Source organism: Drosophila albomicans, chromosome X (genome assembly GCF_009650485.2).
Source record: "Drosophila albomicans strain 15112-1751.03 chromosome X, ASM965048v2, whole genome shotgun sequence".
In the NCBI taxonomy this organism is placed as follows: Eukaryota; Metazoa; Arthropoda; class Insecta; order Diptera; family Drosophilidae; genus Drosophila; species Drosophila albomicans.
The window spans coordinates 10844904-10869391 of record NC_047627.2 but is presented as its reverse complement, the minus strand read 5'-3'; the positions used below and the strand labels follow the sequence as shown (position 1 = coordinate 10869391).

Here is a 24488-nt window from a genome sequence, read left to right as displayed (position 1 = left end):
AAAATACTATAACGTATTTTGTTCAAAATCGATGTGATGTACTTTTGTCATTAACTAACACTAAATGAAACAGCTGTTTTACTTTATTTTTAAACAAATTTATGTTTACATCTGCTGTTCGAGCTATTCACAGTATATTAGCAGAGAGGAAATGGTATATTTTTCGAAATCGCGCATGGTATATTTCGAAATTCGAGCTGCGGTCAGCTGCTTTGGTTACGCAAGGTGATCAACAGGTTTTGTGATTGTAAATTAGATTCAGTTAACTTTTGATCTTAACACGTTGAGTGATCGTGCACCTCTAACTAATCCTGCAACATGTCCGCCAACCTGCTGAAAGCCACTACGCGCCAACTCTGCGCCCAGGCCCGTCGCTACAGCTCCAAGATCAACGATGTTGTTGTCGTCTCGGCTGCTCGGACACCGATCGGCAGTTTCCAGAGCCAATTGGCTCCACTGTCGGCCACCCAGCTAGGAGCAACGGCCATCGAGGCGGCCATTGAGCGTGCCGGCATTGCCAAGTCCGACGTCAACGAGGTGATCATGGGCAACGTGGTCTCTGCTGGCCTGGGACAAGCCCCCGCTCGTCAGGCGGCTATCTTTGCCGGCCTGCCCACTAACGTGTGCTGCACCACAGTGAACAAAGTGTGCTCGTCCGGCATGAAGGCGGTCATGCTGGGAGCCCAATCGCTGATGCTGGGTCAGGCTGATGTTGTCGTAGCCGGCGGCATGGAATCCATGTCCAATGTGCCCTACTATCTGAAGCGCGGGGCAACGCCCTATGGCGGCGTCAATCTCACCGATGGCATTGTCTGGGACGGTCTCTGGGATGTGTACAACAAGTTCCACATGGGCAATTGTGCCGAGAACACAGCCAAGAAGATGCAGATCAGTCGCAAGGATCAGGACGATTTTGCCATCGAATCATACAAGCGTTCGGCCAAGGCTTGGAGTGAGAATGTCTTTGGCGACGAAATTGCCCCCGTCAAGATTCAGCTGAAGCGCAAGCCCGAACAGATCATTGCCAAGGATGAGGAATTCACACGCGTCAACTTTGATAAGTTTGGACAGCTGGCGACGGTTTTCCAGCGTGAAAATGGCACAGTGACCGCTGGCAATGCGTCCACGTTGAACGATGGCGGCGCTGCCGTTGTACTGATGAGCGCCGAGGCCGCACAACGTGCTGGCCTTAAACCTCTGGCTCGCATCGTTTCGTTCCAAGATGCTGAAACGGATCCCATTGATTTCCCCATTGCTCCCGCCTTAGCGGTGCCCAAGCTGTTGGAGCGCGCCGGTGTGCGCAAGGAGGACGTCGCCATGTGGGAGATCAACGAGGCCTTCTCGCTGGTCGTGCTCGCGAACATCCGCAAAATGGATGTGGATCCCGCCAAGGTCAATGTCCATGGTGGCGCTGTTTCCTTGGGCCATCCCATTGGCATGTCCGGTGCTCGCCTGATTACACATCTGACTCATGCTTTGAAGGCTGGTGAGATCGGGTGTGCCTCCATTTGCAATGGCGGCGGCGGAGCTTCCTCCATTTTGCTGCAGAAGCTGTAGAGATGTTGAGTTTGAACTTTGAACCAGAATTGCATTTAATGGTTAACGATTATCGGTTATTGGTTATCGATGTTGATCACAATTGAAACCCCTATTCGCCATCTCCTTCGCACTCGCGTGGAAGTGTTTTTATTTTTGTATAGCATTTAATTCAATTTCTTGTGATTTGCATAATAAAATTATGAAGCATTCGAAAAATACAACCATTGCATAATATACGCCAAAGGAATGAGAAGTGTTCAGTGAGATTTAATGGACGTTGATCTCGACAAAGCGAAAGCGCCATCTATGAGCGCCGTTTGGCAAATTGCAATGGCAACTTCTGCTGTAGTTACAAACAGGAGATGTAAGTTGTGGATAGTTATCACGCAAATGTGATTATTATTGTAATAATAGTTAAATAGTAACTTGCATTTTGGAAGTGAAAGAAATTCGAGAAATATAATATATATTAGTTGTGTTCGCTATTGTGAGGATAGCACCATCTGTGCTAAATTGCGCTTAACTGTAGTGCAATTGCTGGAGCAGTTAAATTTGAACCAGTTGAAAGTGTTTGTATACCATTTAGCTTATTTATATTTCTTGATTTATACAATAAATGCAAATGTGGCATGCAAAAAATATAAATATGCGGAATTAGCACCCATTTCGCCGATTAACAGTGGCGCCATCTGTGAAAATTGCAACAGTTTAGGTTACATTCCAATTAGATAAACAGGAAGCAGAATCTTGTGCTGCATTGCACGCATCGTCGATAACGACTGATATCGATAAATACTCAAGTGTTTAATTTGACGGCATTTAATGCAATATTTTGTTAGTTATTAATTGAAACGGCGCCAACGCGCCAAAGCGAGCTCGACGAGAAAGACGAAAGTAGCCAGCACATAGAAGACACCACTAATGACATAGATGGCCCAAAGATCCGGCTGACGCAGTCGCCGATCGCTCAGCATGAAGGTGCTCCGAAAGTAACGCTCGTTGCCCAGCTGCCCGGCCCAATAGTTCATCAGGCCCACCGCCTGTATGGCCATGACGAGTTCATCGAGCTGCTGCAACAGATGCGAATCCCGCTGCAAATAGATGGCCAACTGCTGGTCCAACACATGCTGAGGCAGCACATAGTAGGCGCCCGGCTTGTGTGTCTGCTCCACCACCTGCAGCAGCGTCTGTCGCGAGAGTACGCCAAAGATGCGCTCATGCGGCTGCTGATCCAACTGCAGTTGCTGCTGCTGGACACGCAGCTCCATCTGTTCGAGGACATCGCGTTCCCACTCGCTGCCAATGACGAAGGTGCGCACGTTGTGGAACAACGCCTGCAGGCTGTTCACCTCACGCACGTCCAGTGCTGTGATACGATTCATCACAGCTGTGTAATCGCCATCGCCAAGCTCCTGTAGAGTGCGCGGCAATCTCTGATGGACCTGCTGGCGCAGCAGATGATAGAACAGGGCCGAGTACATGGCGCGGATGAGCAGCGTGAATCCCAGCCAGTTTACATAGAGCAGCTGTTGTGCCGGACGCGTGCTCGACGCTCCACTGGGCTGGCCATAGGCCACGGCTAGGATGGAGAGCAGAATGGTGGCGCAATCGCTGCGTCGGTGACTGCAGAGCATGAGGCCGGCGACACTGAGGAAGCTGGCGAGCACACAGAGCCAGGTGAGTGACTGAAAGGGAAAGCGAAGTATATCGAAGCTGTTCAAATTGTAGTTGCTCAACAGCAGGCAGCACTCCAGCCGGCTGGAGTAGTATGGAAAGACGGTGGACAGATTGCCCGATTGCTGGACTCGCTTGCGCAGATAGCCAATGGCCAGGTGAGCACGCTGCTGATGCAGCTGCAACGAGAAGTGCATCAATCAAATGTGTAATCCTTCATAGCTTTGTCTCCTTCAGCTTACCAGCTGCAACACCTGCTGCTCCGTCTGATTATCCGGCTGCTCCCCAACCAGATGAATGCTGAAATTCATGCGCCTGGCCAGCAGCTGCAGCAATCGATCCTCCAGCCCCAGGAACGGTGTCGCCAGTCGCTGCGCCACCTGCAGCGGACACTGATGCAAATTGTGCAGTTTGGCAGGGAAGTAGTTGGCATGCTGCCAGGCTTCGCCCATGAAACGATTGATTTGCCGCTGCACCACGGTGCTGCAGTGGTCCGCCTCGTAGGGGAAATAGGTGTGCATGATGACCTCGCCACGCGAACTCTGCGTCATCACGTTGCAGTTGATGAGCTGATGCTGCCAGCAATACTCGAAGACGCCCAGCATATCGGCTGGTATGAGCGCATCGCGTTGCTGCAGAAAAATGAAGTAATACCTGCTGGCATCGTGTTGCGTGGCATACGTGTGGATCTCGATGTCACTGCAGAATAGGAAAACAATGATTCAAGGATGAGACAGAGTCAAGGAACTTGGACGCAAGCTTACAGCAATGCCTGCAGTGAGTCGACGAGCAGCAGATTGTGCAAACGCAAGCCGGCAACGCGCTGTGGCTGGCTGTGATTGTGATGCACCATCTGAAGGATCATGGTGTCCACGCTCTCGTACAGCAGCTGCATAATGTTGCGATAGAAGTTCATGGGACTGGGACGACGGCACGAGATGATGAGCATAAACGATGGTGCGATGCGCTGATAGAAGTCCTCGATGAACACACGCAGCGAATTGGCCACGAAGCGATTGATGATCATCGATTGCGTCTGGGCGCCATGATAATGCATCGACTCAAACTGCAGCAGGCTGCTGATGTTCATCTCTCGATTGTTCGTTCGTTTGACTCTCTTCAGCTGCTGCCTAACTTACTCAACTGGTTGTCAGCTGGACTGCAGTTGAAATGCTGCCAAAACTACATACAATGTACATACATATATGCGGCATTCAAGCGGGCCACCATTTCCACACCGCATCGCTGACCTTAAACTGACATCCTTTGGAAAGTCTCTCATTAGTGACGACCGCACTTTGTATCTGCTGTATGCTCATTAATTTCTAATTGCTGCCCCAAAAGTCAACACAAAGTTATTGCGACGTCAGTCACAGCTGGCGCCACCGATGAAATCAATAAATCAGTTCAGTTTTCTATATCAACGATAGTAGACTAAGTTCACTTAAGCTTACTATAAGAATCTAATTTGTATATATAAAATATTAATATTTTATATGCAAAAACATTTGCATTATCTGCAGTTTCTCCTTTTTATATATTGGATACTTTTTATTTTTGAAAAACTTTGGCTTATCAAGTAATCACGTAAGTATTTTTTGCACATCAGCTCCGGCTCCACATTGTACTGTAGTATTAATTCTAAGCTACAATTAATAATAATAAAATTGTTTTGCACATATTTCTTCTGATTAGCAAGTTTTTAAAAAGTCCGTTGATGGTAAATGAAAAATGAATTTAAATTGAGATTGAGTGCTGCCCATTTGATAAATGTAGAGCTGCCAACTCTTTCAACTTTTACATGATCAAAAGAGTTGTCTATGGGGCCTGTGATACCAACTGTGGGACCAGATAAAGTAGCTGCTTTGGTAACAAACAATAATGTAGAGCGAGGTACGTTTATGACCAAAGCAATTATTATATTAATTATAGCGAACGAAAAGTTTTTGAGATATTTACTATTTTAATCAAAACATTGATGCAACAACCCAATTTTTGGATAATTTGCATTTGCAGTGTGACCAGCTTTGCAAAATAGTGTATTTGGTATTTATATGATTTACCAAATAATACATATTGAACGTAGTGGTGCGGTCACACTGGCGAAAATACCTAACAGACGGTGAACAAAAAAAAAACGCTAAAGTTTCGGACAAATCCAAACAGCGGTGAACAAGCGCGGACCGCAACAGTGAAAGGAGACACCAAGCAACCAAACGTAAATATTAAGGCAAATCTTTGTTTAATACGCGCGACGTTTACAACGCATCGTTGACATAAACTCAGTCGCCATCCAAGACGAAGAAGACTTACCAACGCACTCCGCGTCGCGTCGCGTTGCGTTGCCCAAATCATTTGTTTGTGTTCTCAGCGGTGGTGCAGCAGAAGCAGCAGCTAATATGAAATCAAAATTAACCGTTTTTGTAGTGTTTTGCGCGTAAAGAAAAAATTCCAAACAATAACAAAATACAGCATCAAGTAAGTGTGCAATGAGTGTATGTACAGTGCACATTCGAAAATATTGTGCAAACTGTAGAACGACGGCAGTAAATGACAGTTAAAATTCAGTTAAATACGTTTTCCGCTATTTTCTACTACTGTACATTGTACGCGAGAGCGAACGAGAGAGCAGAGGGAGCGTGCGTTTGTCTCCCCTGCCCTGCCTGCATATGCATATGCAATGCCATGCATGCGAGTGTTAGTGAGTTTGCTTGTATGCAGCTGGCCTTTTGCTCTCATCATATCTCTCTCCCGCTCTAACGGTGCGTGCGTTTCTAGCAGCATAGTGTGTGTCGGTGCACAATAGGAAACATAACAACAAAACGCAATTACTGCAAATTGCTAAATTAAATATTTAGTTATTGGCTACAAACACAACGAACGCAACAACAGCCGCTGCGTCTATTGCTGTCTCGCTGTGCTTTTGGCCATTTGGAATCAAGCAAATGTCCTTGACATTATTTCGATTTCCGATATGCTTCTGCAGTTTTGGAGAGGGGGCACGCGCGTGCTTGTGTGTGTGTGTGTGTGAGTGTCTATCGATTACTCGCTGCTCCTGTTGGCCTCTCGCTCTCTCGCGTGCTGTGCTCTATTATTCAATCGTTGACATTCGTTGCTTTGCTCTTCAATGGCTCAACAAAAAAGGGTTCTTTTCTAAGTTCACGTATAAGTGTTGTTGTTGTTGTGTTCTCAGCGCACATGTGGAATCGCTGCTGTTGTTTTTGCTGGTGCGTGTCTTTATCATGTTCCCACACATGAAAACTACGCTAGTTGGCTGGCTGATAAGGCAAAGCTAACCGCAACTTGTTCCTCTCTTGTTGAGGTGTGCGGTTAACCAATTCCGATAATATCCCCATGCATATAATCTACATATTTATTTACATAAATACATACTTTTTATGTGTGTATATGTGTATTATTTATATGTTTATTTATAGCCCCGTCAAAGTTCAAGTGCAACGTCGTCTATCGCTGTGGGAGCCACAGCATGGCAGCTGTTGCTTGCTTGACTGTCTCCACTTGGAACCGGGAGCATTATCTCAGTGTCTATAAATGTCGAGCAGCGACTTTTCTTGACCTTCGCTTCGCTTCGAAATTAAGCAGCAACCAGTCAGCGCCGCAGAACATATCATTTTCATTGTTCAACAAGTCCAAAAGCCTTCAGACCCCACCTCCCACCTCTCCTCTTTGTCTTTCCCCCAGTGCAAGTACAGTGAAGCAACGCTGGCAATGATAAATGCTGAAATCATTTGTCTTTTATTTTTGTTGGCTAGAAATAGAACTAATCTCCATTAAATAAAACTATTTCGTATTTCTTTTATTATTTTTAGAAGACTATTTTTACAAATTGTAATTTTAATTCACAAGTGTGCGTGAGTTAATATTACCATCTACGTTAACGTCAATAGTACCAAATTAGTTCAAGTTCTTAAGGAAAAGAAGATAAAATTACTATAAATTACTTTCAATTTATTCTCAATCCGTTTAATTGGTGATAAGTACTTTTTTAGAGAATTTGTACGAGGGGATTTTCATTTGTGAAATATTAAATAGGAAGGGTGACTTACAATCTTAAGGAGGGTGATGCCTTATCAAGCGACAGGGACAACATTTTTATTATGGTTTCTATATGATAACAAGAATTACTGAAAAATGGTTTGTGTTTAGTTTGACAACAATGAAAAATAAATAATAATGAAGACTCGTTGAATATAAAATGTAATGTTCAATAATTTACTACTATTGAAATTGTATTACAAACAAAATTATGTTCCTTAAATATGTTAGAACTATCTATGTAAATATAGATCTTTATTTAATACAATGAAACTGAATCAACTGTATTTAAGGTTGAATAATATTACCACAAATTGATAATTAAATATGTATTACTTCATTCTATCCACATTTGACATAAAATCAGTTATTATGTCTAAAATATTACCTTTTTTGTTGGCTATCAAGTGCCTTATTGTCGAGCACGGCCTGTTAAAAAATTTTAGTCGCAACTCTCATTAATTTTTTGTAGAATTTCTGCTGCTTTTTCTTTACAAAATACCCACATGTATTTTGTATTATTATTTTTCTATTTTTATTTAATGTTACCTATTTTAAAAGCAATTTTATTTGTTTTTTTTTTATATATATATAAAAGAAAGAATTCCCTATAGTTTATAGGTATTGGGAGCACGTAATCTTTGCAAAAGAAATGAACAAATTTATGCGTAAAATCTTAAAAATGGAATTATATTGTGAACTAGCCGAATTTGATATTGAAAACTATGCGGGTAATTTGATTGCCAGAGTTCTGCAAATGCCGTCATAAGTTTCAACATTGTTCTTAATGTGCTAGGCACTCGGAAACGTTTTCCCATGGTATTCGGTGATGTGATGTGATGTGGTGATGTAACCTGTGCTTCTGCAGAAAGCGAGGCGCAAGTGTTGTTGGTCTCTGACCCCAACGTGCAACAAGAACTTTACTTCACTTTACCCCACTCCACTCAACGCTCAACACTTGTTGCTTATCGTAAGCAAAGCTAGGGCGCGACATGTTCAAACATGCAAGAGCGGGGATTGAGCGTTGACTCATTTAGCCCGCATTTGTTTGCTTAGCGATAAGGTATTGGGACTTTTATCAGCACCAGCACCGTTGGCCTGAACACAGCCGAGCCCTAGCCGGCTGTTCTTTTGGGATCTCTCCCTAAGCACCAACAAATTACCTAGAAGCCACGTAATGACTGACGGACTGAATGACCGGCTGACTGACTCGCTGCCTGGCTGCCTGGCTACCTGGGCGTCAATTGATTTTTGAAAGCGGAGTCGCTGTCGTACTCAGAAGTCAGTCATTCAGTCAGTCAGTCGATTGATATTCACTTAGTCAGTCGAGTCAGTGTGTCGAAGTCGAGTCGAGTCGAGTCGGTCGGTTGTCAGTTGATAATTTCTATATATTTTGTATTTCAAATCGAACAAGAAACGTGTGTGTGTGTGAGAGTGTTTAAGCCAGGTTAGTATCAATGACCAAACAAACGCGGAAGTGTTTCGAGTCGTTGCGTTGAGTGCATTTCATGCTCTGCACAATTCACTTCCCTATGGCCAAAAGCAACAAGAAGAAGCAGCAGCAGCAGCAGTTAACGCCCATTAACTAATTACAGCAAATCACGCCAACTATTGTCCGTCTATTGACTCGAGAGCCGCGTGCCAAGGGACTGCATAGACACATGGCACCGTACGTAGAAGAGCAGCCCTAGAGCTCTAGACTCTCATTAGCCAAGCAGCAGCCGTGTTGGCCAAGTTAAACAATGAAGATCTGAGCATCTTTTCAGTATGCGCGTCGCATTCCATGCGAATAACATTCGAACAACATGACAGGCGATACAACTGGACAGACAGACAGACGGACGGACGGACAGATAACACACTCACACTCGTAGAGAGAGGGTGTGTGAGTGTGTGTGTGTGTGTGTGTGTGATTGATACGCCCACCAGACACTCGAGGGGCCAACTGATTAGCCATGCAGCCAGCATGTAAGCGCCAAACATAGTTCGCTGCTATCTTCCTCTCCTTCTCTTTCTCTTTCTCTCTTGGGCTTGGGCTTCTCTTGAGAGTCGTCTGTCTCACACTTTTTGGCCATAACTTTTAAAGCCTAGAAAAAAACAAGTTGACTGTTTGGACCATGTGGCGGACGTTGATTAATGAGCTGGCTTGCAAACTGTCGACAAAAATAAATTACAATTTTATTCAAATTCGAATATACTAGGCTGCAAAAGTTGCACAACTTGCGAGATACCCTGTAAAATACAAAAATTTAGAAGATCTTTTAGGTAAAACTCTTAACTTGAGCGAAATATAACCTCTCAATATATATACTAGATAACCAAATATAAACAACTAGCGAGATACCCTGTAAAATATAATAGATCTGAACTTGACCAGAAATCGTAAAAGAACATTCCATTTAGTTGTCTTGTGTATCATACCTCACATGATGTTTACTTGCGGGGTATCAAAAAAACAAGCAAAGTACAAGTACAAAAAAAAAAACATTTAAATCGATTCAAATTAACTCATTCCCTTTCCTTCTCTCTTCTCGATTTCTTTACAGCACAAGTTTTATCGCCCATATATTTCATAGAAGAAGAGATAAAGCAATTACATACACACACATTATATATTTTGTACTTGAACGTTCGTTACCAACAAGGAATTTGGTATTTCATCGATCGAAATCAACGTCAACAACAGAGATCAGTGCTGATCATCATCAAGATTATTTTCGTTATCTCTTTGGCAGTGCCAAGAAACTAAAGTTCAGTTCCTGTTTCTGTTACGGTTTGTTGTTGTTCCTCGAACAGGATCACAGGAAACACAAAGTCAGCGAAATAACACAGTTAGAGTAACAACAAACACACAAGATGTTTAGTCCGGAATACGAGAAGCGCATTCTGAAGCATTACAGTCCCGAGGCGAGGAATCTATTTGGTAATATTGAATCATCGACGACACCAACATCGCTGGATCGCTTCATTCCCTGCAGGTGAGTGAACTCTCTCGACAACACCTCCCCACACCCATTCCCCCCCCCCCATCCGTTATTTGTTGTGCTACGTCATCTTTTCCGCTTTCAAACGTGTGCAACACAACAGCAGCAACAACAACAAGAGTTCTACAACATTTGCCGCCTGGTTGCGCCTCGTTTAGTTAACGGAACCACAGTTTCCTGCACTCCCCAACCTCTCCCTCTCTCTCTCTCTCTCACACACTCTGTGTGTCTATCTCTGTCTCCGATTCGGAGGAAACCAGTTGCCTAGGCTGCCTGTTTTCCCCTTCCATATCACAACAACATACTTTGTATCTTGTATCTCTCTAATTACAGCTTTTGCTTCAAAACATTTGCGCACCTTTCACTTAACTCCTCATTTTGTTGTCGTTGCTCTACGTTGTGTTTTGTGTCTACTTTTTGTTGTTCTCACCTAGAAAACAAAACAAACAAACGAACAACGAACTACGAACAAAAAAAGAACAACACTTTTATTTATTAGTACTTCCGCAAGTAGTTCACTTCAATTTTACCCCCTAGTTGGACAACTATTCGTTTTGTTTTCGCTCTTCATTCGATTAGCTTTCAATTGCTCTAGAAATAAGTGCGGCTAAAAATAATGCGACACATGTTTTATTGATCACCTCCTGGATTGAATGCGATGAAAGCTGCACGCTTCAATTTATTTATTTACCGCACATTCGATCAGCGACAGAATTTTTTAAGCGTGCTCAGCCTAAAGTAATTCCAAATTTAAGTTATTTTTGGCGTCAATGGGTTAAACGGAATTCTTGAGGGAACTTTTGAGGTAGCGTTTCTACATTAGAAACATTTAACTGAAAGTTCGTCTTTGTCTTTGTTTTAAATTGTTCGCTGCGCTGTTTAAAAATAGCAAATTTTGATAAATATTTTATATTTACGAGTATTTGTTTAAAGCTAGAATATCATGTATTGTTTTCGAATATTTAAGAACAGTAGTTGAAATTACTTATGCAGTATTTATATTTTAAAATATTGTAATTTAAGTATATTTGTACAGTATTTATATTTTCAAATATTTTTTCCCTTCGTCAAATACTTTCGACTGTTACAACATTATATTTTTGAGTATTTTTCTAAAGCTATTTTCGAAAATTGAGTATAAAGTTTTAAGTAGTTATGCGGTATTTATATTTTTAAATATTGAATTTTTAGTATATTTGTACAATATTTATATTTTTCCCTCCGCAGTTAAAAATTGTAAAATTTGACAATTTTCGACTGTATTTTTGAGTGTTTCAAATTTTATGGGTTTCGCAGATTCAAGAACATTTAATTGGAAGTTTAAGTATTTATGCAGTAATTACATTTGAAATATTACACTTTTAGTATATTTATACCGTATATTTTCAAATATTGTTCTTTTAGTATAGTATTTATTTTAGTTTTTGTGTTCTAGTTCGACAATTGAAATGGAAATCAAATCAATATTAATGTAATGACTTTAACTGCTTTTTCACATTTAAAACATTTAACTGGAAGTTGATTGTGAGCTTTTTTAATCAACTCATTTCAAATTGTTTGCTGCGCAGTAAAAATATCAATAAATATTTTAGATTGTTACAAGATTATATTTTCCAATACTTTTTTCTTAGCATTTCAATAGAGGATAGTTTAATTATTGAATGTTTGTATTTCTTTATGAAACTCTCTTATCGTTAGGCTAGAGTGCTATAAACTGAATAACATACCAAAAAACAACAAATTTTTGTTTTATGTTTAACTTATTTAACCTATTTATTTCTGTATAGAAGTTATACAATTGTTGTATGTTCCAGAATGTTGAATAATGTAGCTTTATCATCAGAAAAGTTAAAGTTCTAATGCCAAAATGTTGTTTTGTTTTTAAAGAATTCAAAAAGCATCACAGAATAATATATATAATATAGGGTTAACGCTCTAGCTTCTTAAATAAAATTGAAACCAAATAAATTGCAACTTAAAGTCAATGCATAATATTCTGTTTGCCACAAAGTCATCAAACTCTTTCGTGTTGTTCTTCGCCTTGGCTTGTGGCTCGCTTCGTCACCTGTGTTGATTGAATTGTCATTGCTCCATGCCACTTGCCACCTGCCTCCCGGTTGGTGCCACCTTGCCCCAAACTGAAGCCTGCAGCTGTTGCTGCCGCTTGCCTTGTACATTTGATTTATTGTAGGTGGAAGTAGGTGCTTCAAATGCGTTTGCCAGATATGAGCCTCTGAAGCCAATTGTCAATGGGACACACACGGGAAGTGGCAACGTGCCAGGGGGGAGGAGGAGTTGAAGGGGGCGGTAGAAGAAGAGACGCATGTGTTGCATGCATAAACAGTTGTCGTGCAATGCAATCTTCAAATGCGTCTTGCCTCCGCCTCCCTTCGTTAATCACGTTTTGGGGGGCAGGTTGAAATTCTCTCACACTTGGCCAAATTTCAATGGCAAATTTGGCAATTTTCGTTTTTTTTTTTTTTGTGTTTTTTGCAAGTTAGCAAACATTTGCGAATTTATATTTTTGCGCGAATTTGACATTCAATATTTTTTTGCACGTTGCACACGTTTTTTATGTTTTATGAGCAAAAATAATAACAATTGGCCGTCTTAATGTTTGCATTACGTGGCGGCTAACCAAGGTATCCAAAGAGGGGGATCAATGGGGATGGGGATGGGAATGTGGGGAGTCGTCGCCGTCGCATTGTAAGCAGACACGAAGGGTGTTAAGAGTCATTTGTGAGGTCCCCTTGCGCCAGACACATCGCACAATTGAATTTGAACGCGTTTGCATAAATTTATTTTGCAGTTGCGATTGCGATTGTTGCTCTACCTCTCCTCCCCTCTTTTTCTCTGTTTTTGCTATTGTTGATTGTGTATAAATAATTTATATTTGGCAAAAGTTTTTGCCATGCTTTGTGCTTGGTTTGCAAAAATAAATACAAGAAATCCACACAGTCGCTGAAGTTATCATAGCCTTCCATTTTGGAGAAGGAGAAGGAGGAGAGGCAAACGTTTTGATTTACATTAATTGCATTAATTATTAACATATTCATTTAATCTCACATTTCACATTTCGTATTTCGCATTTTTCGCAGGGCACACAACAATTGGCAGACGAGCTTCGCGTCCATTAGCAAGTCCAATGATAACTCGCCACAGACGAGCAAAAAGCAAAGGGATTGCGGCGAAACGGCACGCGATAGTTTGGCCTATTCGTGCCTCTTGAAGAACGAGCTCCTTGGCTCGGCCATCGATGATGTGAAGACCGCGGGCGAGGAGCGCAACGAGAACTCATATACGCCGGCGGCGAAGCGCAGCCTCTTCAAATACCAATCACCCACCAAGCAGGTGAGTTTCTTCATTCCCCCCCCCCCCCCCTGCCAGACATATAACACAATTCGAGCAATTGACACGAGTTATTTCGCTCTTTGTTGTTGCGTTGCACTAATTGAATTTGCAGTCTGATCTGTGTGAACTAATTGAGCCAACAGGCTTTTGTAAGAATGCGTCGTCCGTTAGATCGTCGAGTGTTGAGTGTTGAGTCTTGGGTTGAATGCACTTCTCTCTATCTAGCGGGCAGCAGGTCATGGACTCTTGTGATGAGACCCTGGGAATGCTCTCTCTCCGACAGTTGCAATCAATTAACCAGCAAGTTGTGGTCCCCTCTATTTACCTAGTTACCCTCTTATATCGAAATTTATCACGACGACGATCCATCAATGTGTTGGCATCAAAATGCAAACAAGTGTTGCTTTATGTATCTAACAATCGAATATGGATTGTTAATCTTTTGTATACCCGCTAGTCATAGGACAGGATAGGAAAGGAAATTGGATCTTAGCTGCTTTGGCAGCTGACCATTTAGTATATTTTGTACTCTAAGGTATATTTTCTACTATATGATATATTTTGTACTATATGGCATTTTTTGAAATACTGTACCAATATATCAAATATATCATTTGGCAAATTTTTAGTATTTGTTGGTATATTTTAAAACTCAATTTGGTCTGATTCAAAATGGGTAGAGGATATCTCATAGTGAAGTGAGCTTTCTAACTTGTAAATAATCTGATTTCCAATTGTAATGGTTTGTGTATCTTTTGCTTCTTTAATATTAGATTTTTGTAGATTGTGTATTTTGTTGTATCTACTAGATACATTCCAGATACTATATAAATACATTTAAAGACACACTCTTTAAGCTCTTCATTTTTATTTCTTTAATATTCAATTATATTTTGTTATTCTTGTTTATCGAAAGATCTCTACAAATTGGGAGATTGTGTATCTTTTGTTAAATGTGTGTAGATACATTTGGAGACTTTAAACTAATCTCTCCTTGTGCTTAATTAATATACAACTTGGTTATAACACAAGTTTGCCAATTTGCGCCTCTTCTTTGGCAGTCTGATTATCCATTTGATTGTACACTTGTTTTTGCCTTTTAGCACAGCCTATCTGATGCGGAGTATCTTTGGCTATTAGTTATGTGTGGCATAGTTCTTCGAACTGTCTTCGAATTGTCTTCGAACTGTGTTTCCCAGGCAAGTGTCCTCTACTTAGTTGAATATCTTCAGTGGCATCTAAACAAATCTATCTCATTCAAAGTGTGTGTACATATTTGTATCTCATGCTGCCAAATATGTATCTAATGCACATATTTGTCCATCTTTCCCTCTGTCCGTCCGTCTGTCTATTAATCTGTGGCAACCGGTTTGAGAAAAACTCTGACCATGGGAAGAGGGTGAAAAGCATTCAGTCAGTCTCTCTCTCTCTCTCTTTCTATCTCTTCTATTGTTTCCTCTCACGCTCTCTTTTTTTGGCCTCGTCGTGGTGGCTGGTGGCTGCCTTTGATGATGGTTAGAGACCGGATCGGTTCAGCTCGATTTGGGGTTAACACACTTTGATTTCAGCTACAGCTTTGGCTTCTTCTGAAGCCTCGTTGTGTGTTGGTACAGCCGGTTCTTAGTTGATTTGTTGCTTTTGTTGCTCTTCTTGTCTGTTTGCACGTTCCCATTTATTATTTATATTCCAACATTTATTCACTTTTTTTCAATTTATCTATCTCTTTATGTTTTCTATTCAACTGTTGCCACTTGCCACTTGTCAATTGCCGCTGAAGAGGCAAGTGTTTTTTTTTTTGTTGTTTTGTTGTTTATTTCATTCCGGCCAAATTGTATTTGGTTAATGTTAATGGCGATCGTCATCATTTGAGCTGACATATTTGCGCGCTTATCAGATTTATGTTTGCTTCAATTGCTCCAACAACGACGGCGACACGTCTCACAGTGCTGCCTCGTCTCTGTGCCCATTGTCCGCTTTGCTTTGACTAATTTCTGACAGTTGACACGTTGCCAACAACAACAACAACAATAATGAAAACGTTTCGACTGCCAAGTGAGCAGCAACAAGAACAAAAGCCTTTTCCATTCTAAAATGTGAATATAAATATGAATATGAATCGCAGTCTTGAATTCGAGGCGACATCGATTTGGATTTGAGTCTCAGTTAACAGCGCCACGTGACACGAGCAATCACGAGCGAGTCTGCTTACATCCCTAAAAGACATTCGATATCGATAATGTTCGCTAGTAAAAGTCGCTGGAACTATAAAAAATAATGTATGAAATAATCAAGTTCGATTTATAATCCTATTTCTCCCTTTTTCTTTAATGGCTTCTTTAGTTCATATGAATGTTAGTAGATTGCAGATTTCTTTTAATTAAAAATAATGTTCATTTGTGCTTTTCGTGCTTCGTGCTACGATCATGCGATCATCTCTAGCACATACAGAAAGAGACAGGAAGATGGAGAGAGATTGAGATGAAGCATCGGAGCAATTGTTTGGAGCTCGCGTCGCCCGTTTGCCCAACTACTTCAGTGGTCTAAAACGACACTTGAGTCAATAAGCGCACGCAATGAATAACCAGACCTCTTCTCAGATCCCGCAGAGCTCGAGGGCAGAGACAGAGAGAGAGAGAGAGGGAGGGGAGAAGGTACTTGTTTATGTCCGCGGGCAAGTTTAGCTCAAGCGCTCCATTAACGTGTCATTCTGGCCATATTCGTCTTGTGCTCACATTTGGCTATTTGGTTTTTGATTAATGGGCTCAGATTGTCTTAGAGGGAGTCGTACAGCTCTGTGGGCAGAAGAAGTGATCAGGGGGAGGTTGCTACCTATGAAATTGTCGCCTCAATCAGCGGCCATTCATCTACATCACGCCCACACAATTAACGCACAACAACTTTGGCTTATGTGTGTGTGTGTGCCACACCCCTCGTCCAACTCCAAACATTTTTTGACTCATTGTATTCGTCTGGGTTTTTGGATCTTTTTTGGGCCTGGTCATAACAAAACAGCTAAGCCAGGCCAGACCCCAAAACCCAGACGAACAAATCACAAATAATAAATATAATTCAATTATGTGCGGTCGCCGTCATAAATAATAGCCAATCCATCCATCTATCTATTTCGCTGGCCACACGTACTTACAGTAGTCCCCATTGAGACCCAAAACTGCCAAGCTGCCAATCTGTCAGTCGCGTTATATATCACATTCTATGGCCCAAACTGAAATAATTGCTTAATTCGCCACTGAAGATCTTTCGACTCGCATTCAGTCGCAAAATTCGCACATATTTAACGTGTTTTGATGGCAGCTTGACGTGAGCTTTGACCACGTTAAAGACTAAGAAGAACTCGCTATCTTTTTCTGATATACTTCATCTGATAAATATGGAAATTGACAGCTGTATGCTGACGACTCAACACGTAGAAGAAAGAAATCTCAGCATCAAGCTACAGCTGATTTGTGTTAAGAATAGATTGTCAAAAAATGTTTATTATTAAAGTTGCTCGAATATAATAATAATAGAAAATTAAGTAGATAGATAGATAGAGATAAAATAATAGCAAATTGAAGAGATTTTCCAAGCTATAATTCATTTCGAAAAGTATTGTACTGTAAAAATACTAAAGGCTATATGTGGGATATAGTATAACATAGTACCACGTTCAAACATAGAGTGCCTAATATACCAGATTTTTAACCAAAGCAATAATATACCCAATGTAATACCCATCTACCCTATTGAAACAATAAAATAAAACAGAATTTATTTAGAAATAAATTGCTAAGGGATGAATGGCTGTAGATGGATCTAAGTTGCTTTGGTTGACAATTTGGTATATTTTGTACACTGTGGTATATTTCGAATGTAGACCTATGATATGTTGATATACCAAATATAATCCTCGGTATACTTCAGTATTTTCTTCATTATATACCAGTATACATGAATGTAGCTTTTTTACTTTTTTGTTTTTAAGAAAATACCACAAAATCTCAGTTGAAAATGCATATTAATGAACTCAACCACATAGGTGTGAGGCATCAATATGTGTAATTAAGGTACTACTAAATAAATCTGTATATCAAGAATAGATTAATATAAAAGTATTTCAACACACATGACTCATATATTTAGCTTTTAAATCGACGAAGTCTACTGCACAATATGAAGCGCATTATTCAAATATAAATAATCAAGTTCTAGTCTGAAGCACAGAGACGCCTCAAAAGTTGTGCGTTTCAAATTTATTGGAGCACTTTGAAGATTTATGAATCGCAAATGCATTTACCTGGCTAACATATTCATTGTGTGAGTGTGAGAGGTGCTTTTAAATGAGTCAGTCAGTGGCATGGAAGCATGAATGATCAATGAGTAGAAGATTGTTATATATTGCATTTAGAGGTAGGCGCAGCTTTCTCTCTCACTCTCTCTCACATATAGTTCATTGTTGTGAGTGTTTCTCACACTCTCTAAAATTGTGTCTAGCCTTTAATCATGAGCCAAAAAGAAGACATCGTTATCGTGTTGTCGTTTCGCTTTCATAGTCCGATCGTGCACCTGTTGGGGGCCATTTGGAATACCCATTAAAGAATTATACAAATACAATGCTCTTGGGTCGCTTCTCAGCTATTTTTGGCTGGCCGCGTCTTTTCGACTTTGGTTTGTTTGCTTGTTTATTGTATTATTTTTATTATTATTGATATTAATTTATGCAGCAGACTTGTGGCATTAGCATCGCATTAACTTGAACTCTTAGCCACGCTGAAAGCCACTTGACCAGTTGGCCATTTAACCATTTGGCCACTTGACTACTTGACTACTTGGCCACAGTGATTCAGTGATTAACTAAGCAGCAAGCAGTAAGCAATGCAAAGAGTTTCGTCGCGACAGGTTCAAACTCACATTCGCGAGCATTCATGCTTGAATTTTTGCTCATATTATATCCATATCCATATCCATATCCCATTCGCATGCTCATTCGCTTTCCCATTATCGTGATCATTAACATTCTCACTCGTCGCCTCTCTCTCTCCACTTTTCCCCCTCTTGTGCTCCTTTTGCTTTATTGCCGCTGGTTGGTTGTTTGTTTGTTTAATTTATAAGCTGTCTTTTGAGCTCCGCCCCCAATGGGATAATAATAACAACAACAGCAATAACAACAACAACAATTGCCGGCCGGCAACTTGGCCAATGACTTTGCCATTTCTTTGCGCCATTCAATTGCCAAACTGAGCTTGATTTGTAGCTTTGTTGCGACAGCTTTCCTCAAGTTTTTCAGCTTCGTCGCCATTTTGCTGTGCAGAGACAATCGTAGATCACTCAGCAAGAGCACTTAATGAATAGCGGTGACTGTACTCACGACTGGCTGTGAGCTTAACAAAGCGATCGATAGTTTTTATACGCATTTATTCAGCTAGAGATGTAATACAGTATTTAAATGTCAGATCAGCCTATAAGTTAATAAATAGATACACCTTTTTATAATTTATAGTATACATCACATTAGGGAATAGTATGACATTGAATATATAACTACAGATCAGCATAAAAAATTGATAAGCGATAAAGTTTTAAAAAAAAAAGTCTGATGATAATAAGGAACAATGAATTAAATACCAACATTGTGCTTCCAATTTATATTTGAATATACACGCTTACTTGTTTTAAAATTTGTTTAATATTTATTGTTTTAATGAGAATTGAAATGAAGTTGATGATATGGCCAATGATCTTGAAATGTTTGGGCTGGCTAAAACGGAAGGTATTCCAAGGGGAAAAGCAATACATAGATAATGAAACATTAACTGAAGCTTTCAATGTGCTTGAAGTGAGTTTTCCTTGAACTTCATAGATTCTGCCATTCAATTCTCATTAAAACATATTTCGAAGAATGTTCAGAAATGTTTATTATCTCAAACACTCGATAGTCGATTTCTTCAATGTTCGATAGTAGTTGCATACTATCGATAGCTTGGGCGTCGCTCTCTAGAGCATGTGTTTCGCAGAATTGCGTAGATGTGAAAGAACTTGATTATGTTGCGACTTGACAGACATTTTTTGGCACAAAGACAAGCAGAGTGCAAAGGGTAGACAACCAACAACAAAGACAACAACTGATGATGATGACTGCTGCTGTTGACTGATGACAATTTCGAATGACAACAACGACAGCCGGACAGACAACATAGCAACGGACTCAACAAGCGGACAAGCCAGCCACTGAGAAAGAGAGATTTAATCGAAAGAAAGACAACGTGAATTTGTTGGCAGTGGATTTGAACTTGGTTTGTAGCGGAGTTTCAATGCTCTCTGTCTCGCTCTCTAACAGTCGCTGCGAGATGTGTAGTTGTTGGTTGTTGAATTGAATTTCTAATAGGCATAGCTTGGTACACATTCACACACACACACACACACACTCGTACATACACACACGTGGTTGGCATCCGCACTTGGCATCGAAAAGCATTTAAATTTAATGGCAGTTGCTTGTACGCTTTATGGGCCCACTGAGGCAATCCCATAACACAACACACTCGCAACAGACTGACCACAGAGCTACAGAGCTCCAGAGCTATTTAACTGCCACATGTGTGTGACGGTATTCCCAGAAAGCATCAGAAACAAAAAACGGAGCCAACTCGAGTTGAGTTGAGCCATTAAATTGCTGGCCCAAAGTGCAAAGTGAGCCATAGAACACACACATCTCTATCCCCCTCTTCCTCTTCTTTCCACTCAACTGCGACTGCGTCACGCAATTTGAGAGACTCAACTCTCTGGTCAATGTTATTAACGTTCCAAGTACTCGTTCTGCACGCGCTTGTTAATTGAATTAAATTTTAATTTGCCAGCGGAATTAAAAGTGCACACGGAGCCAAGCGTCAAGTGGGTTGACCCAGACTCATTCCGCCTCCAACTCCTCCTGCTGCTGCTTATCCATATCCCAGGCAATCTTATCGCGAGCAAACATTAAATAAAAATAAAAATGAAATATAAATACAAATGTGAACTGCGATCAGTGCGTTGCTTGTCTGTTTGTCGGGATGTTTGCCTGCTGAATCAGAATCGAAAATGGGGTGTGGACAGACAGATCCCAGAACCCCGAGACCCAGACACTGACACTGACTGACCAAAGCAAAGCACAGCGATGACAAATCTGAGCCAGTTGCAAGTGGCAAACGAATTAGTCAACTAGTCACACATTATAGTAATTAGATAAACATATGTACGGATAGTTGGGACTGTCTAATTAAACTACCAAAAGTATCTTTCGGTTCAATACTTGCTGTATTTTGAAAGCTGTCTTTTGAATCACAATGTGAAGTAGTAATAAAGTAACTAGATATCTTAACATACACAAGTGTCAGTCTTTATATAATCTGCTGTATCTACAGCTCCATCTTATCTATAGATGGAACTACTGTATCTATTTGTAGTCTCTAGTTGCGTATATCGAAAAGTATCTATTGCATTATTATCTTGAAGCCTACTTCAATTGAAGGTCTTACATTTTGCATGGGAATTGTGTTGGTCAGTAGTTGGACACGCACAGAGGCAGCTACAACAACGGCTTGGCTTCAGTGCGTGGATGCCTCTTGGCTCGGCCCACGCATTCGTAATTGCGTCGATTGCGTAAGGCAGCGATGCATGGCACAGGGGAATTATGCGGAAGGGCGAGAGAAGGAGGAGGAGGAGGCGCATACGCTTAACACACTTCTGTTTTACGCATTTTCTATGCCAGGGAAGCGATGAAGAATTGCTTAGAGTGCGTGTGGAAGTTAGAGGCGGTAAGGGGTAGAGGCAAGGGGAATGCGATTGCGGACGCGGTCGCCGCTTTTAGCACCGTGGCGTTAATTGGCGAGCCAAGTACGCGACGCGCAAACAAAGCTCGCCGCTTTGCTTTGGCAATTTGGTCGACTTAACCAGAGCAAACTAATTGATATATGACTTGACGTGTTTCTTCTACTCCCATATTTGCAGGACTACAATGGGGAATGCCCGTACTCGTTGTCGCCGGTGAGCGCCAAGAGCCAGAAGCTGTTGCGATCGCCGCGCAAGGCGACGCGCAAGATTTCGCGAATACCATTCAAAGTGCTCGATGCGCCCGAACTGCAGGATGACTTCTATCTCAATCTGGTTGACTGGTCGTCGCAGAATGTGCTCGCCGTTGGCCTCGGCAGTTGTGTATATCTCTGGAGCGCGTGCACCAGTCAGGTGAGTGTAAACAACTCGAGCAACGATCGAGCAAACAACTACTTTCAACTGTAACTCATTCTCCGTCTCGTAATGTAAACAGGTAACCCGCTTGTGCGATCTCAGTCCCGATTCGAATACAGTGACATCCGTGTCATGGAACGAACGTGGCAACACTGTTGCCGTGGGCACACACCATGGCTACGTCACCGTCTGGGATGTGGCAGCCAACAAGCAGGTGAGTGCGCGACTTCTTCTATACAATGCTGAAGAATATGTCTTAATTCTCACTTCTCTCACACTCCGAAAGATCAACAAACTCAATGGACATTCGGCACGCGTGGGTGCTTTGGCCTGGAACAGTGACATTCTGTCGAGTGGATCGAGAGATCGTTGGATTATTCAGCGCGACACTCGCACACCTCAGCTGCAGTCGGAGCGACGTCTGGCCGGCCATCGTCAAGAGGTTTGCGGCCTCAAATGGTCGCCGGACAATCAGTATTTGGCCAGCGGTGGCAACGACAATCGGTTATACGTGTGGAATCAGCACTCGGTGAATCCGGTGCAATCGTATACGGAACATATGGCGGCAGTGAAAGCAATTGCTTGGTCACCGCACCACCACGGACTGCTGGCCAGCGGCGGCGGCACTGCCGATCGTTGCATACGCTTCTGGAACACGCTGACGGGTCAGCCCATGCAGTGCGTGGACACTGGCTCGCAGGTGTGCAATTTGGCCTGGTCGAAGCACTCATCGGAGCTGGTCTCCACACATGGATACTCGCAGAATCAGATACTCGTGTGGAAATACCCGTCGCTGACGCAGGTGGCCAAACTAACTGGCCATTCGTATCGTGTACTCTATTTGGCGCTCAGTCCGGATGGAGAGGCGATTGTTACGGGCGCTGGCGATGAGACGTTGCGCTTTTGGAATGTGTTTAGTAAGGCGCGCAGCCAGAAGGAGAACAAATCGGTTCTCAATCTGTTTGCCAACATCAGGTAGACGACGCGTCGGGCGGGGGGACACACACCAATCATATTTTGACTGAGCGAGGCGCCAAAGGTAAACAGCTACTAAGCAAGCAAGCAACCAATCAATCAACCAATCAATCGATCGATCGATAACCTGGGGCTAATAACTATGCACTCTCATCATCTCATCTACATGTAATGTGTGTGCGTGTGTTTCACTAACCATATTTACTAAATTTATGTTAGCATTGTGAAAATATGTTCATCTACTACTACTGCGAGTCTTAAGGTTTGGGCGGGCAAAATTAATTGGTAAGCCAATGTAATGATACACGATACAAAGCTAACATTTTAGTCACGCTTTCACGCTCCTACTCTGCAATAACCCAAAAATTTGTATATCTTTTAAGTAATGTATAGTGATTATTTAGCAGATACTTATACTGCATTATATTTACCATAATCTAATGTTAGCTTTAGAGCTAAGAACCAGAACTGAAAACGGTTTAATTTAGCTAAGTTTATCACTTGATCGCATAAGCTTAATTGAACACAATTTTTTTCTTTGTGTACTAAAAATAACTCAATTATTTTTTTGTACTTAGCTCCTAAGGTCTTATTATTTGCAAATGCAATATATTCTATTTGTTTTTTTTTTTTTTTGTATGTATACACATAAATATATAATAAATTTATACAATTTCAAAGCTACTTGAGTGATTCAATATTTTAAAAAGATGCATCTTTAAAGACGTAACGATCTCAATCTACGTTTGACGTGGCACATTTTTAGGCTTAGCGAAGACTTGACATCCACAGTTCTTCAAATTCTTTATGACTAACAACAGCCGAAATTTGCCATTATCGTAGCACACTCTAAGGCTCAGCGAAGACGCAAATCATTAATACACTTGGCATCCATAGTCTGTCTCTCAAATTCTAAACCCCGAACACTTAACAAGTGCCCTATCATTAGTAGAAATACCAGGCGAGCATAAATCAGCAGCAAGTGGCTGCATTAAAAATTCAATCAAGATCGTTCGTTATTTTCGAAATTTGACGGGTGACTTTCAAATTTTAAATTGGCGCTACAAAAACTTCATTTTTTATAGCATACTTTGAGGACGCGACAAGGAGTTTTTTCGAAAATTAGCTATATCTTGGCCATAGGATAAACTCTATCGTTCGGCATCACTAAAATATGGGACTAGCCTAAAGATTCAAAACTTGTAATTTTCCTGAAGGAATGATTTGAATGTCCTTTGGCGTGATTATAGACTTTAAGAAAAGTCATCGTTTGACATAAGATTTACCAGGATCAATAAGGCTGTAGCCAAAACATTAGATATTCTCCAGATATTTATTTGGACTCCTGTAAGGGCTTTTGTCCTTCTTAGCATTTGAATCGGATCGTATTGGATAGAGCAATATTCAAGCCAAAGGACAACACAATCCTCCTTTTGAAAAAATGTGAATTTAATAGGAACATTCTTGAAATCCTTGAATGTCAATCGATAGAATTTATTATCCGTATAAAAAGGTGAGTACTGCCAAGATTTCAGAGATTTGGCAGAGATGGCAAAAAAATATAATAATAATAAAAATTATTTTTGAATTATAACGAATTTGCTTCTCTGTCAGTTAAGCAATTGCTTTAAAATTTTTAATTGATGCCGATCTCCACTTTTTTGTAGCATACTTTGGGGATGCACCAAA

At 41.1% G+C, this 24488-nt stretch overlaps 3 protein-coding genes across 4 annotated transcripts; 2 read left to right on the top strand and 1 right to left on the bottom strand.

Annotated features, from left to right (window-relative positions):
* The first annotated feature begins 195 nt into the window (after positions 1–195).
* Positions 196–1761, top strand: LOC117563451 (acetyl-CoA acetyltransferase, mitochondrial). The gene has a single exon (XM_034242193.2). The coding sequence runs from the start codon at positions 319–321 to the stop codon at positions 1555–1557; it is 1239 nt and encodes a 412-aa protein (XP_034098084.1). The 5' UTR covers positions 196–318; the 3' UTR covers positions 1558–1761.
* A 596-nt stretch (positions 1762–2357) lies between these two features.
* LOC117577969 (uncharacterized) lies at positions 2358–4343 on the bottom strand. Its single transcript, XM_034263459.2, has 3 exons — positions 3978–4343; positions 3456–3912; positions 2358–3392 (listed from the first exon to the last, which is right to left on the bottom strand). Exons 1-3 carry the CDS (start codon positions 4301–4303, stop codon positions 2382–2384), a joined length of 1794 nt encoding a protein of 597 aa, XP_034119350.1. The 5' UTR covers positions 4304–4343; the 3' UTR covers positions 2358–2381.
* A 997-nt stretch (positions 4344–5340) lies between these two features.
* LOC117571457 (fizzy-related protein homolog) lies at positions 5341–23393 on the top strand. 2 transcript variants are annotated; one of them, XM_034253608.2, is made up of 6 exons: positions 5341–5691; positions 9816–10247; positions 13352–13604; positions 21588–21821; positions 21904–22038; positions 22111–23393. In XM_034253608.2, exons 2-6 carry the CDS (start codon positions 10126–10128, stop codon positions 22801–22803), a joined length of 1437 nt encoding a protein of 478 aa, XP_034109499.1. In that variant the 5' UTR covers positions 5341–5691; positions 9816–10125; the 3' UTR covers positions 22804–23393. The 2 variants fall into 2 exon arrangements, with proteins under 2 accessions (XP_034109499.1, XP_034109507.1); XM_034253616.2 differs by lacking the exon at positions 5341–5691 and adding an exon at positions 8623–8716.
* The last annotated feature ends 1095 nt before the right edge of the window (positions 23394–24488 follow it).